The sequence below is a fragment of the Prunus mume genome, linkage group LG7, assembly GCF_029339155.1.
Source record: "Prunus mume cultivar Tortuosa linkage group LG7, ASM2933915v1, whole genome shotgun sequence".
NCBI lineage: Eukaryota > Viridiplantae > Streptophyta > Magnoliopsida > Rosales > Rosaceae > Prunus > Prunus mume.
The window spans coordinates 11,101,360-11,114,370 of record NC_142704.1 but is presented as its reverse complement, the minus strand read 5'-3'; the positions used below and the strand labels follow the sequence as shown (position 1 = coordinate 11,114,370).

The 13,011-nt window shown below is 36.8% G+C and overlaps 3 protein-coding genes and 1 pseudogene across 7 annotated transcripts; 3 read left to right on the top strand and 1 right to left on the bottom strand.

The window, feature by feature from the left end:
* The first annotated feature begins 935 nt into the window (after positions 1 to 935).
* On the top strand, positions 936 to 2,107 carry LOC148915460 (uncharacterized; annotated as a pseudogene).
* Positions 2,108 to 3,208: 1,101 nt separating this feature from the next.
* On the top strand, positions 3,209 to 6,379 carry LOC103338937 (sm-like protein LSM8). Of its 4 annotated transcripts, none has more exons than XM_008242206.3 (7): positions 3,209 to 3,607; positions 4,237 to 4,272; positions 5,138 to 5,222; positions 5,417 to 5,457; positions 5,549 to 5,623; positions 5,826 to 5,878; positions 6,007 to 6,379. In XM_008242206.3, the coding sequence occupies exons 3-7, from the start codon at positions 5,186 to 5,188 to the stop codon at positions 6,095 to 6,097; spliced, it is 297 nt and encodes a 98-aa protein (XP_008240428.1). In that variant the 5' UTR covers positions 3,209 to 3,607; positions 4,237 to 4,272; positions 5,138 to 5,185; the 3' UTR covers positions 6,098 to 6,379. The 4 variants fall into 4 exon arrangements, with proteins under 4 accessions (XP_008240428.1, XP_088897809.1, XP_008240427.1 ...); XM_089041683.1 differs by having other exon boundaries at positions 4,237 to 4,297; XM_008242205.3 differs by lacking the exon at positions 4,237 to 4,272 and having other exon boundaries at positions 3,210 to 3,607.
* Positions 6,380 to 6,512: 133 nt separating this feature from the next.
* On the top strand, positions 6,513 to 8,943 carry LOC103338942 (putative pectate lyase 9). Its single transcript, XM_089041682.1, has 4 exons — positions 6,513 to 7,492; positions 7,688 to 8,043; positions 8,197 to 8,312; positions 8,390 to 8,943. The coding sequence occupies exons 1-3, from the start codon at positions 7,391 to 7,393 to the stop codon at positions 8,255 to 8,257; spliced, it is 519 nt and encodes a 172-aa protein (XP_088897808.1). The 5' UTR covers positions 6,513 to 7,390; the 3' UTR covers positions 8,258 to 8,312; positions 8,390 to 8,943.
* Positions 8,944 to 9,038: 95 nt separating this feature from the next.
* LOC103338936 (Cytochrome P450 superfamily protein) lies at positions 9,039 to 12,937 on the bottom strand. 2 transcript variants are annotated; one of them, XM_016795945.2, is made up of 9 exons: positions 11,944 to 12,936; positions 11,537 to 11,861; positions 11,310 to 11,459; positions 10,855 to 11,094; positions 10,471 to 10,557; positions 10,182 to 10,260; positions 9,742 to 9,863; positions 9,516 to 9,643; positions 9,048 to 9,338 (listed from the first exon to the last, which is right to left on the bottom strand). In XM_016795945.2, the coding sequence occupies exons 1-9, from the start codon at positions 12,174 to 12,176 to the stop codon at positions 9,245 to 9,247; spliced, it is 1,458 nt and encodes a 485-aa protein (XP_016651431.2). In that variant the 5' UTR covers positions 12,177 to 12,936; the 3' UTR covers positions 9,048 to 9,244. The 2 variants fall into 2 exon arrangements, with proteins under 2 accessions (XP_088897807.1, XP_016651431.2); XM_089041681.1 differs by lacking the exon at positions 9,516 to 9,643 and having other exon boundaries at positions 9,039 to 9,338; positions 11,944 to 12,937.
* Positions 12,938 to 13,011: the final 74 nt, after the last annotated feature.

Below are 13,011 nucleotides of genomic sequence, written 5' to 3'. Positions count from 1 at the left end.
TTTTATAGAACACCACGGATGTTATATAATCTTCGTAGTAGGATGCCTAATACACTAATAAAATAAATTGTGTTGGGTTGACGGTTGCTTTTTAGATGGAGGAAAATAATTCGGGATTTAGCTAAAAGTTGGGAATTAGTAGAAAGTGATATTTTCATTGTACAATAAAACTTAATAAATGACGCCCAAAAAAATCGGAAATTGATAATCAAGATTCTGACGGCACGCACCTTTTCAAAATGGAGGGTTAAAGTTCTAAAGGCCCGCACCTTTTCAAAAATCATGTCTCTCTCAAATACCCTGATGAGGCAATTTTCTTTGTCCAAACGGTGAGTTAAAATTCTAATGACCCTAAACCTTTTTAAAAACCCATCTCTCTCAAACACTCTGATGAAGGAGAGAGAGAGAGAAAGGGTATGAAACGTGTTGGGCATGTTTACGTATCAGTAATGAGTATGGGAGGAAAGGGAATGATTTCCATTCTTGACTTCCCATGCGTTTACTTGCAGTCATGAATGAAAAAATAAGTGGGTCCTACCTCAAAATCCGTAATCACATTCCCTCAAAACTAGGTATCAGATTACATTGGTACAGTTGAGTCCTCAGACGACTGGAGTGTATGGAGACAAAACCTTGCAAATGAAATGTGGAATACATGGAATGGAAATAGGGAATAAAGACATGTGATGAGGACATTATTTGTTTGTTTTTATCGTGTTATTAATGTACACAAGACATTATTTATTTATTGTGCTTGTGTAATGTATTGAATATGAACAACTAATGTGAGTACGTGTTTTTAAGAACCTTTTTATTCATTCATTCATTCATTTTTAAGAGCTAGAATGTTTTTCATCACTTGTATAGCAGATTCATTGTTTTTCATCACTTGTATCTTTTTTTTGTTTACTTTTTGTAGTAGATCATTTATCGTCATGAGTTCTACTACTACTTAAAGTGGAAAAGTAAGGGGAGGAAGGGGACAAAATAAGCGCTATTGGACAACTAAGGAGGATAATACATTGATGTAATGCTTGATGGAACTCCATCAAAATACCAATTGGCGAGGTGACTCGGGCTTTAAAAATGGATACTTGAATAAATTAGAAACTATGCTAGAAGTCAAACTTTCGAATTCTGGGTTGAAGGCATTAGCCCATATTGAATCAAGGATGAAGACTTTGAAGGGAAAATATGGTGCTTTAGCTAATGCATTATCTCAAAGTGGTTTTGGGTGGAATGAAGAGGAGATGATGTTGGTATGTGAGAAAAGTGTATTTGATGCATGAGGGAAGGTAAATCTAAGCATATCCTATTATGTGCGTATCGAATTAAAAAATAAATATGTTATGCTATGTCTTTAATATTTATTTAAGAATACTAATGCGTGTGTGTATATATATATATATTGTAATTGTAGAACAAAAAGGATGCAAGGGGTTTGTATGGCAAGTCTTTTCCACATTACTATGCACTTGGAGAGATATACTAAAAAGATCATGTTATTGGAACAAATGCTGGAAATGCTGATGATGAAGAAGAAGATGTTAGGCGAGATGATGCAAGTGTGCATCAGAATAAAAGTGTGGGTGATGATTTTATTGAGGAGATGTTTTCACATCTTGATGGTGAGTCACAATATGGGGGTTCAGAATATGAGGGATCTCAATTTGATGATGTTGAGGATTTAGAAGATGCTGAGACAATTTTTACACAACCAAATCCCCAACCCTCAAGTGACCAACAACGTGCCTAACAGAAGAGACCCGCACAAGATGTAGCAAGTGGTCCAAGTAATCCTCATAGGAAGGTAAATGTTTTGAATGAAATGTCTAACAAATTTGGACATATGGCTGAAGCTGTAGTAGGAATGGCACCTTAGCTTGCAGGCTTGGTTAATGTTTTTTCAACAGAGAAGGATCTTGTTGATATGCAAGCTAAACTTGGTGGTGAATTGAGGAAAATAGAATTCCTATCTCCTTTGCAAGTATTTCGTATCACCAATGTTTTAGCCAAAGAGCATGATTTGCTGAAGGTCTTCTTTACCATGAATGATGAAGAAAAAAAAGATTATGTATTTAATCTTATGGAGCATGGCTTACAATGATTGTGATTGATGAGTAATGGATGAATGACTTTTGTGGAGATTATATATCTTTTCTTTTGGTAGTATGACTATTATGTATTTAATCATATGAAGATTATGCAAGTTATTATTATTTGATTGTTTACTAGTTACGTAGGTGAAAGATATATATTTATTGGAGTTTATTTTTTCTTTTGAAATTGGCTCTGTACAAAGGTGTTATTAACATGATCATTGAATTGGCTCTGCTTATGTTAGTTTTCTCTGTGCTCTTTGTAACTACTTAGCCCTTAGGTGACTTCTTTTGTGAATTTTATCTCACTTGATCAAAGATTTCTTAGCCAGGTTAGCTTGTCTAGCTTTTGGTTCATAATAATTTTCTTTGATAACGGATTTCCTGTTACTGATAAATTCAAAACCCCTTTTCCGATAGTTTGGTCTGTTCTTTGCTATTTATTGTGAATTTGTGATACATTTGATAAATTCTTAGCCTTTTAGGTGCTTTGATAGAAAAGTGCTCATCTGATTCTAAATTACTTTTGTTACTTATTGTGAATGCCTCATTGAGAGTGTGCATTTTTCTGAAATTTTGTATTCATGCAAATATGGTTATTGCATGAGCAGTAGAATATTTCCTTAGAATTCTTGGCCTTATCTTATTACTTACTAGTTCCATTGTGAAGTGATATTGATCTTTCTCTTTCTGTTGACAATTATCTAATTTTGTTCCCTAATTACCAAATCCTTCTTGTTTGTTATATGACACCAATGTTTCAAGACGAAGGGTCATCACCTGCAACTTCATCTCCTCTCCAATGTCTCGAATCCTCAAAGCTTGGCCTGGTCTTCACCGAGGCTCTACTGCTGCTTCCCCTTACTTCACTTGTGCAAATCATGTTTACACTGCCTTATTGAGAATCATACATGTGCTGTGGTGAAAATGCGTAGAAAATTTTAATAATCAAATTAATTTGGATTTTGACTCATGAAAATTAGTAAACAATAACAATGGGAATCAATCATATTCCTTTACTAATCCCGTATGTTTAGTAAACAACTTAATAGAAATGATTCTTCCTATATCAATTCAGCAGTTCTCCAATTTCTAAGTTCTCTTGTACCTTACTTTTCCCATTACTGAACCGTAAGCATGCCCAAAAGTTTTACTCTGTCGCGAACGTTTGCAAAAAACCCTCTCCCTCAACTCTCTCACGTCTCAGAAACACCATCTCCCTCGCGCTATCCAGGTCACATCTCTTAACTCGTCTGATCTTTCTCTATCTCTCTGCCCTTCCTCTCTATGCTATCCTATGTGGGCGTGTGTCTCTCTCCACTCAAGTCCTCAACCCAATCTCATAATACGAAACGCTCTCGCTTGCTCCTTTGCTCTTTCCACATTAAATAGTGAATTCTTAGAGCAAAATTCCCAATTCTTTGGGGTTTTTACTGTGAACTTATTACCGCAAACCTTCGCAACTCTAATTCCTGGCTTTCTGAGGCCAAACTAACCAGATTTTTCAGGTATTGCTTTTTTTCTTTTCCCTGCACTATCTCTTCATTGTTAGGGTTCTGGTTTCGATTTCGACAGAAGGTGCTCGAATTCGTTTCTGGGATATTTATCCTTTTCCTTTAAATTTTGATAGTAGGTTGGTTTTCACTTAAGATTTGATGCCTAAGTCTTATTGTCAGCACATTTGTATTGGGTGTTCGCGGATTATGTGTCTTCCATTCATAAGTTCCCGACATAATATTCTCAATAATAATATATACCCCGTTTTCGAAAGTTTATTTTTTAATTTGTAGGGATTTTAGGTTCGTTTATTTCAAATGCGTGCAGTTAATTTAATTCTTCTTGTGCAGTGCAGTCCTTAGTTTAATTGTTTGTTTCAGAGGTACAATTTGAGGGTGTTTGAGTCGCATTCTGGTCTCTGAGGGATTAAATCCTTAAAGTAAATGACGCAACCTGTTCTAAATTGCATGTCTGACATATATGTAATATGTTCTGTTATTTTATTTCTTTTACTCTCTTTTTTGTCTTTTAATGTTATTTTCCCCATGGTTGCTGACCAATAATTACTTTCTTATGTTCTCTTTCTGGTTCCTGCTTGCTTTCTCTAACTGTCTTAATAACTAAATTCTTGGAATTCTAGCTTTCTGTTTCCAGCTTTCGGAGGTTTGCTATTTGGGTATGACAGTGCTTCATTTGTAGTGGTTTGTTTTTTCTATTGTTTTGATGCTCATTAATTTAATACGATCAAGTTGTTATATTTTGAATCTTACTCAATTTGCTCCTGTGGCATTTGCAAACTTGCGGTCTGTCTCCCAAAGTTCACCAAGCATTTATCAAACAATCACAAATTACATTATTTTGATGCAGTTTAGCCGTTCCCTATTTAGAGCTTCTTTTGGTTCCCTCCTTGTCTACTGAACTGCTGATTTCCTTGGTGTGCATTTTGCTTTGCATATGTACTTTATCATGAGAGTTGGAGCTTGATCCAATTTTTGCATATGTACTTTATCACCGTCGTCTATTGCGATTTTTGTAGTAGTGTTAAAGACCACCCTGCCAGACAATCCTGGCTCCGGCCCTGGGTCCCGTAACTAGAACTGACCTTAGGTAAACTTCCTAGGGGCATGTTGGGATTGTAGGTGTTAGGCCTCATGTGTTTGGCCTTCACATATGTTATATCATGTGGATCTTTGGGAATATAATAGACCTTCTCATATACCTTTTATGTTTCCAGGGAATATTGCGTAAATTACGTTTGCCTTCCGAAATGCTTTAACTTACAAACTCTTTATGTTCTAGTCGGTCAAGAGTTATATAGCTTAAACTATTGATGAGTGTTTGAATTGGTATTATTGGGTATAAATTCAATACTTTAGAATGAATATCTCCTCATGCACCCCCAACACCTAAATATTGTAATAGAAGAAGATTATTTTTAGTGTTGTCATGTATTTTGTTTCCTATAGACGGGTATTATCCATTCTGAATCTCTCTCTCTCTCTCTCTCTCTCTCTCTCTCTCTCTCTCTCTCTCTCTTGCAGAAAAATTTGTTCATTAACAGTACTGCAGAGAAGATTCAGAATTGAAATATGTCCAGTGGCCCTGGTCTTGAGTCACTTGTTGATCGTATGTAAATTCTCGACTATCCATTATTACTTCCATCAAATATCAATGCCGTTGATTACTATGCATGAATATAGTTTTTGTATCCTATACCCAAAGTTTTTACCCCATTTAAGGCAGGGCATGATCCTAGGCATTATGCTGTGAGCATTTCAGATCTCTCTCTCTCTAACTGTTTAAAGCATTTCTATGTGCAGAAACAATTTCAGTTATCACAAATGATGGACGGAATATTGTGGTATATTATACACTAATACTCTAATGCACCTTTTACTTCTTAATGATCGAATTAGTTTTACTGACAATTTTTATTTTTTTTTCTAATTCAGGGAGTCTTGAAAGGCTTTGACCAAGCTACGAATATCATTCTCGATGAATCTCATGAACGTGTTTTCTCTACAAAGGTTTGCATCTTCACTGTAACAATTGTTATTTTCCTCAGGACATTCAGTGTCTTAAGTTTTAATTGGTGCAACTATGTTTCCTCTCTACTGCCTGACACCCTGCTCATGGGGGTATTGTTGCCAAAGTACTATATACAAAACATATACTCGTTTTATTGTCCCACTGACACTCTGGTAACTTCTTGTTATTTCTGACTGGCAGGAAGGTGTTCAGCAACTCGTGTTGGGGTTGTATATAATCAGAGGTGACAACATGTAAGTGTCAAGACTTTATTCTATTTACATTAGTTACCCATTGGTTGCGGGAAGTGAATTGGATTGAATTAGACTTTTTACAAATTTCTTTGTACTTCCTATAAATATGTATCCTCCAATTGTTGCAGAAGCATTGTTGGGGAACTAGATGCAGATCTTGATTCTACTGTTGACTGGTCGAATATGAGAGCTTATCCCCTCAAGCCTGTCATCCACTGATTCAGCATGAAAGCCATGGAACGGTTGTGGCCTCGATAGGTTGTGGCCTACCAAATAAATGTCATAGCATATGAGTGATTCAATGAAGCAGAATAGGTATACACTGATGGAAATCCGGGTTTGCTATATCCATGCATAATAGGTTTCAAAAGGTGTTTCCCAGTATCATTTTCTTAAACACTGATTCAATGAAGCAGAATTATCAGCATGAATCTATCTATTTGCAACTTTTGGATTCCTTGGATCCCCAATATATATTTTAAACGATGTTTCTATTTCTTATCAAGGAGCATATAAGTGAATGGGTTCTGTCTTCAGAAAGTGAATGAATGATTTTTTCAAATTTTTTTTTGGGTACTGAAGTTCTAGTCTTGATTATCTCTTCAAAGTTGACCGGTTTTCAAATTGTATGTATTAAAAAAAATCTTCATTCATTTTGTTCTTGAAGAAACCACGTTCATTATGAACTCTGAAATTCGAATTCTAAATAACTGGACAGGACCAAACTCGCTTCATGCTTGAAGCAGGTTGAGGTTCACCGCAAAACCAATTGGTAATGGGGAGTAGCCCAACACCATATCCTTGTAAGGTTTTCCAACTTCCAATATGAGATATTTTCACCTTTACATAGGGGGAATTTTCACTACATATTTAACCGTATATGATGTATGCAACTACGTAGTAGTTGAAAATCATAGGACTCCATTGCTCCACCACTAAACACAGTTAAACAGTCCATCGCTCCCTTCTTTTGGATGCTAGACAAAGATAGCTAACAAAAAAAAAAGCACAAAGATAGATAGCTAACGAGCTAAACTTGAGGAGGAGAAGCGAAACTGCAAAACCTTCATATTTTCCGTACATACGATTTCGTGACAGCTAGCTAACCATTAAGACTGATCCTCAACAACTAAACAAACTTAGGAGCAATTACCGAATGTTAAATCTGGCTATAAATACCTCTCCCTCCATTCTCCTTCTTTTACATCTGTAAGTTTGAAACACATATAATGGCTTGTCATCAATGTCCCAATGCCAATATCTGGTGCTTTGTTTTGGGCCTTTTCATCGCCATTGCCAGCTTCGTTCCAAACCCGAGTTTCGCTAAGAAAACCAAAGTTGATGGTTGCTGGAGATGGAACTCGGATTGGAGAAGGAACCGCCAGGAACTTGCGTTATGCTCGGTGGGATTTTCTGGGAAGATGAGCAACAACATAGGAAGAGATATCGTATACTATCAAGTCACGGACCCAAGTGACAATGCGTTAGACCCCGAACCCGGAACTTTGAGATATGGGGCTGCCATCATCAGAGGGAAAAAGTGGATCACCTTCCAGAGGGACATGCGCATTAGGCTTGAGAAACCACTTCTTTGCATGCTTGGTGGTCTCTAAGGTACGTAATATAATATATATGCGTCCAAGTGTTCATCTTATACATCAGTTTTCTTCTGAGTCAGAGAGCGTTCATAGAAGGGAATGATTTTTCTTTTCCTTTTTGGGGAATTGGTAGATCATTTTAATATTTTTGGTTCGACCAGACTATATCATGTTAATTCCTTAATGAATATTTTATACATACATCCATCAGGCAAGCAATGTAATCATCCATGGCCTTCGAATCCACCACTGCCGTTCCCAAGCACCAAGCTTAGTTATGGGTCCAGATGGAAAGAAAATGTCACTGGGCCAGGTTGATGGAGATGCAATCAGGTTGGTTACTGCATCAAAGGTTTGGATAGACCACAATACACTGTATGAGTGCGAGGATGGTCTTCTCGATATTACTCGTGGATCTACCGACATCACCGTCTCCAACAATTGGTTCAGAGACCAAGACAAGGTCATGCTTCTGGGCCACGATGATGGCTATTTTCGGGATAATAACATGAGGGTGACCGTAGTGTACAACCATTTTGGACCTAACTGCAACCAAAGAATGCCAAGGTACGTATTAATTAATGAGCTGTTTTTCGAGGGGCTTAATTAATTTACTGCTAAATAGGCTACCTTTACTTTTCAACCGCTGTCTAGCTATTACTATAAGCAAAGTACGTAATATATACCTGTACAGAACTTGAGTATTATGTATGCATGCAGTCGTGAACAATCTCTACGGAGAATGGTCGCAGTATGCCATTGGGGGAAGCATGAACCCTAGCGTTAAGAGTGAAGCCAACCTCTTCATTGCACCAAAATCGAGAAACAATAGAGAGGTAATTAACTCAAATGTATATATATTAAGAATATATATAGCTAGCTACTAATAATAAAGTTCGAATGCAATGCACAGATCACTTGGAGGAAGGACAGCATTGGAAACAAAGAATCCTGGAAGTTTTACTCGGTAGGAGATATCTTTGAAAATGGGGCTTCTTTCGTCGAAACAGGTGCCGGCAGAGCAAAGCCAAACTATAACGGAGAACAAACTTTCCCAGTTGTTAATGCCAAATCTGTCCGCTCATTGACAAGGTCATCTGGTGCTTTAAAATGCATCAAAAGATCCAGATGCTAATTAGGCCTTACGCCCATCATGCGATGTGGAGATATGATATATATATAATCATGCCTGCACCTCAACAGAAATAATTAGGCTACACTCTCTGTTATATTACAAAATTCTACTTTTTACTTTTTCGCAAACATTGCATTCAACAAAATCTAGTCTTGATAAATAATAATTAGCCCCCTGATCATGTATGGCCAAACTGATCTGCCTAGCTAATAACATGTAATTAAGCAGACAAATTGTCCATATACCATAAATAAAGGGTGGAGAGAGAGGCCCCCAATTTGTAGAGGGATAAATTGTGTTTATAAAAGGTACTAATGGGTTGGCCCTGAGGCCCCCAATTTTTCATTTTTACTTTATGTCACAAACAGTAAACTTAAACGGCCAGACTAGTGGAGAAAGTGGGGAAACAATCCAGAAAATCCTTTTGTTGCAAGATAGCAGTTCATGATCTTTTTATTAGTTATAAGATTTTTTGTCCCTCACAAATCTCAGGATCGGCCGTGTTTAGTGGAGCAACATTCATTTCTGTATTATATATTTTGAACTCTTTGTTGTACCACAAAAGTCAATTTAATTACATACATATTTGAATACGAAATAAAATAAATGGATAACTACATATCCTTGCACTGTTCACGTCGATCGTCTAGTTAAGCAAATCTGGAAGCCGTTCACTAAACGAGCTGAGGGAAAGAAGGACATCCGATCTTCTTTAAGCTGAGTCCATCTGATTGCAATCCATATATCAGGTTTTAAAGTGGGAATTGTACGTACGATGACCAAGAACAATGAAAGATTTCAGGAGAGTGCATGCATGGATAATTTTTCAAACAGCTTATTCGTGATCGTGATTGTATAATAACTTCTTAAGCTTTAAATATTGAAATGTATGTATAAGAATTACCTATATGTTGTCACAAAGTAATGAAGGAAAAGGGTAATTTGAAGGCGAGCCAAATCAGCTCCTGGACAGAATCTGGCTCCTCCTCCAAAGGGTGCAAAACATGAGCTACTTCTCCAATTTCTTTTCTCCTACTCAGAAAATATGACATACGCACATGTTTTTTTTTTATATTATAACATATAAAAATGATAAACACCATTAACGTTTGTAATTAGAGGTCACTAACCTGATTTTCAAGGTCCATCCATCTCCATGGATTGAAGGTGAGGGCTTCATTGTACAAATTTTCATCCAAATGAACTGCTGAAAGGAACGGAACCACAAAGCATCCTTTCGGAATAATGTAGTCTACCCAAAAACATTATGACAAAGAGTTAATATACGGAAGTGGCTCGATACCGGTTGTTGGTGGGCCTAACTCATTTAAGGTATTGACTTAAGGTAGGAATAATTTATGCGCATGATATGTAATTTAGACAGAGTAGTGGACTCGTATATAGACTTGGGACACAACAAATATATATGCCTAAATACCCAATTGTAAGGTTTCTTGAAGAGTCCATAATACGATGCGACCATTTCCTGGTTTTATAGATGATATGATGTCTTTATTAAGAAATAGAGAGGATGATACACATGCAGATATACAAAAAGAGATCAAACTACCTTGGTACTCAACGTCTTCTTTTGCCTCCCTCATTAACCAAATTGCAATTCCCCCAAGGCGAAGTGTTTCATCAATGACCTGTACATATTGAAGATTACTTAGGTATCTAGTACACAGACATCATATGCTATCAATGAAAAAGGATAATTACAATTGTAGCCCTAAGTTAATTTCAGAATATTGTTTCAGCTTGGAGTTTTCTTTTCTTTAAATTAAAGTTGGGGAAAGATTAAATCTCGAATATGAAATCATGGCCTGTGACTAGTTTTTCTATTTGGTGATACTTACACATTGAGTAAAAGACATTGCTTTATAATCCTGCCATGTAAGCATTTCTTCTGCAACAAATTTGCCTCGGCGACTGTCTTGTTCATCCTGTCATGATCATAATTTCTACATCAAGGGATCTTAATTTCAAAGAGAAAGGATAAGATATTTTGACAGTATACATGCTTAGATTAATTGAGATATATATATATATATATATATATGTGATTTGAGTGACCTTACTTTTAGGGGCATTCTACAAGAAGTAAGTGACAAGTAGAGCTTTAACAAAATATTATGGTCATGACTTGCTTCGTATTGTTTAAGAAAATTAGATTACAATATGCCCTCATTAGCAGCAAAAACCGTAAGACGATCAGGAATGGTAAAGTTAAGTATAAGTACCACCAATTGTTTCATTGCTCTGGGACAATGAGTAAGGAAATAGACTGCAAACAGCATTGTTTTAGCAGTCGTTTCATTCCCAGCAAAGAGAAGATTGATAATAAAGTCTGCTACAGCTTCATCGGGTAAGCTTTCTTCCTCCAATAATCTCCCAAGCACGCCATTACCAACTTCTGTTGCGCCTTGTTCCCTGTATTTTTGCATTATCCTATTTATCTTGGTTATGATTTTTCCCCTAGCCTGCGAAACCATTAATTACACATTGATTATCACATCTGTAAAATTTAGTTACTTACTAGTTTGCATGCATAAAGAATCAGAAGAAACAGAAAAAACAAAAAAAAGAGCTTCAATTGAGGGATTCCTTCATATATAAGCTTATTTGAGGAAGACCCTTGTAGGTGACAGGTGATACATAATTCCAGTGGAAAGTTAAATATATCTACGCTACGCACCTTCATCGCAGTATGATAAGCAAAACCTCGAAAGTTGATTGGAACAGAGAGACAACCATCAACGAAGTCGGAGAACAATTGAGTCATCTCATCAATCTCTGACTCGCTCGATACTCCCAAAAGTTGATTAACCATTAGATTTATAGACACCTGCAGCATGGTATATTATTTAGGTACGCGATGGAGGAGAATCCTGAAAATCAATATCAGGGGTTGGAACTTGTTACCTTTCTACAAACATCCTGGAGAAGTATTACTTGATTGCTTGGAAAATTGCTCAAAGTTTGAGTCATAACCATTTGAACATTTTCCAAGAAATTAAACTTGAGTTTCTCTAGACGCATCATGTTGGAGGCGATTCGATGGAGTTTCCTTTGTTGCTCTCCATGCACCGTTATCACACCATTTTTCCCTACCAAATCTTTGAAAGATTTTGGATAACTAGACTGGAACAGTTTCCCTTCATTTTGCATTACAAACCGGTTAAAGGTTGGGTCTGCTGATACCACAGACTGTTTTCCAAACAGACTGCATGAGAATATCTTGCCAAACCTGTTCAAAATTAAACACAAATCTTGCATTAATTATATATAGCCAAACGTTCCAAATTGCAGACTGCAGTAGTAGTGCATACCTTTTGACCTGTTGTTCAACAAAGTGAGGGGGATGGGAACTTGCGACCGCATTGTACCAACTGAAGCTGTCCCCAACTATTGGCCAGCCTCTTCTCCCTGGTGGCAATTTGTATGTGCTTCTCCTGATTACCACCTTGTTTCTTCTCCTAATTAATTTCGCAAGAAAAAAAATGAACAATAGTGTCGTCGAGATCAGAAGCAGGCTGCTCGCCGTGAAAAAGTCTCCCACCATTTCCTATCAGAGCTAGGGAAATTAATAGATTCGGAGGAAGGAGGAAGGAGAGATCAGCTCAAACCTCTCTGCCAGCCAGAAATATTTATCGTTGACGGTAATTAACTTGAACATATATATTATATAAGAAGGGAATTCAACCACTAGTCTAGTACAAGTTACAAGTTACAAGTTACAAGACAAGACAAACATGATTATATTTATTATTAAAATAAAACAAGAGTAATAATTAATCAATTAGTTGCTGAGCAGGCATCGTTGACGGAACCATGTCGAGTTACAGAGAGAAATTAGGTTGCCATCATCCCTTAAATGTATTCATAGTCTAGGAGAGGAGGAGAGGAGGCACCCCCACCCCCACCCCCACCACCCAATCATGATTCATCATCAGTTTTCTACTGATTATCAATTATTATTATATCTTGCTAGCTCGACTCTAACTGTTTATTCTTTTCTCATAAACTTGGGAGCCACATGGGTAGAATTCTGGAATGTCCCCTTTTTTGGGGTGCATTATAAGTTTCAATATATATATTAGCTTGTTCAACTGCAAAAGCATGAATCCAGGTGAGGTGCGTCGTACGTCTTCAAGTTTAAGAGATCCTAATTAACGCAATTAAGTTTGACCACTTGCTCTGTTTATGTGTGTATATATTTTATTCGTATGAACAATCAATATTTATATAGCCACCTTTAAGTCTTTGACACATTTCCAAGCGCATAATCATTCGCCCCAATTTGTAAGCTCGAGACTCACTTTCTTTGGCTTGGCAGCTCTACTTGATACAAATTATATCAGCCTTGAGCAACGGAACCTTTTATTTGGCTTAAATAT

What these genes read in the sequence shown, in the direction of transcription:
- LOC103338937 (XM_008242206.3), top strand. Translation starts at nt 5,186, where the DNA reads ATGTCCAGTGGCCCTGGTCTTGAGTCACTTGTTGATC. An exon ending in TCTTGAGTCACTTGTTGATC is followed by an intron (nt 5,223 to 5,416) that starts GTATGTAAATTC and finishes TTCTATGTGCAG; the next exon opens with AAACAATTTCAGTTATCACA. An exon ending in ATAATCAGAGGTGACAACAT is followed by an intron (nt 5,879 to 6,006) that starts GTAAGTGTCAAG and finishes CAATTGTTGCAG; the next exon opens with AAGCATTGTTGGGGAACTAG.
- LOC103338942 (XM_089041682.1), top strand. Translation starts at nt 7,391, where the DNA reads ATGGGGCTGCCATCATCAGAGGGAAAAAGTGGATCACCTTCCAGAGGG. An exon ending in CATGCTTGGTGGTCTCTAAG is followed by an intron (nt 7,493 to 7,687) that starts GTACGTAATATA and finishes TACATCCATCAG; the next exon opens with GCAAGCAATGTAATCATCCA. An exon ending in TGCAACCAAAGAATGCCAAG is followed by an intron (nt 8,044 to 8,196) that starts GTACGTATTAAT and finishes GTATGCATGCAG; the next exon opens with TCGTGAACAATCTCTACGGA.
- LOC103338936 (XM_016795945.2), bottom strand. Translation starts at nt 12,176, where the DNA reads ATGGTGGGAGACTTTTTCACGGCGAGCAGCCTGCTTCTGATCTCGACG. An exon ending in TCCAGGATGTTTGTAGAAAG is followed by an intron (nt 11,460 to 11,536) that starts GTAACAAGTTCC and finishes ACCATGCTGCAG; the next exon opens with GTGTCTATAAATCTAATGGT. An exon ending in GGATGGACCTTGAAAATCAG is followed by an intron (nt 9,644 to 9,741) that starts GTTAGTGACCTC and finishes TTTTCTGAGTAG; the next exon opens with GAGAAAAGAAATTGGAGAAG.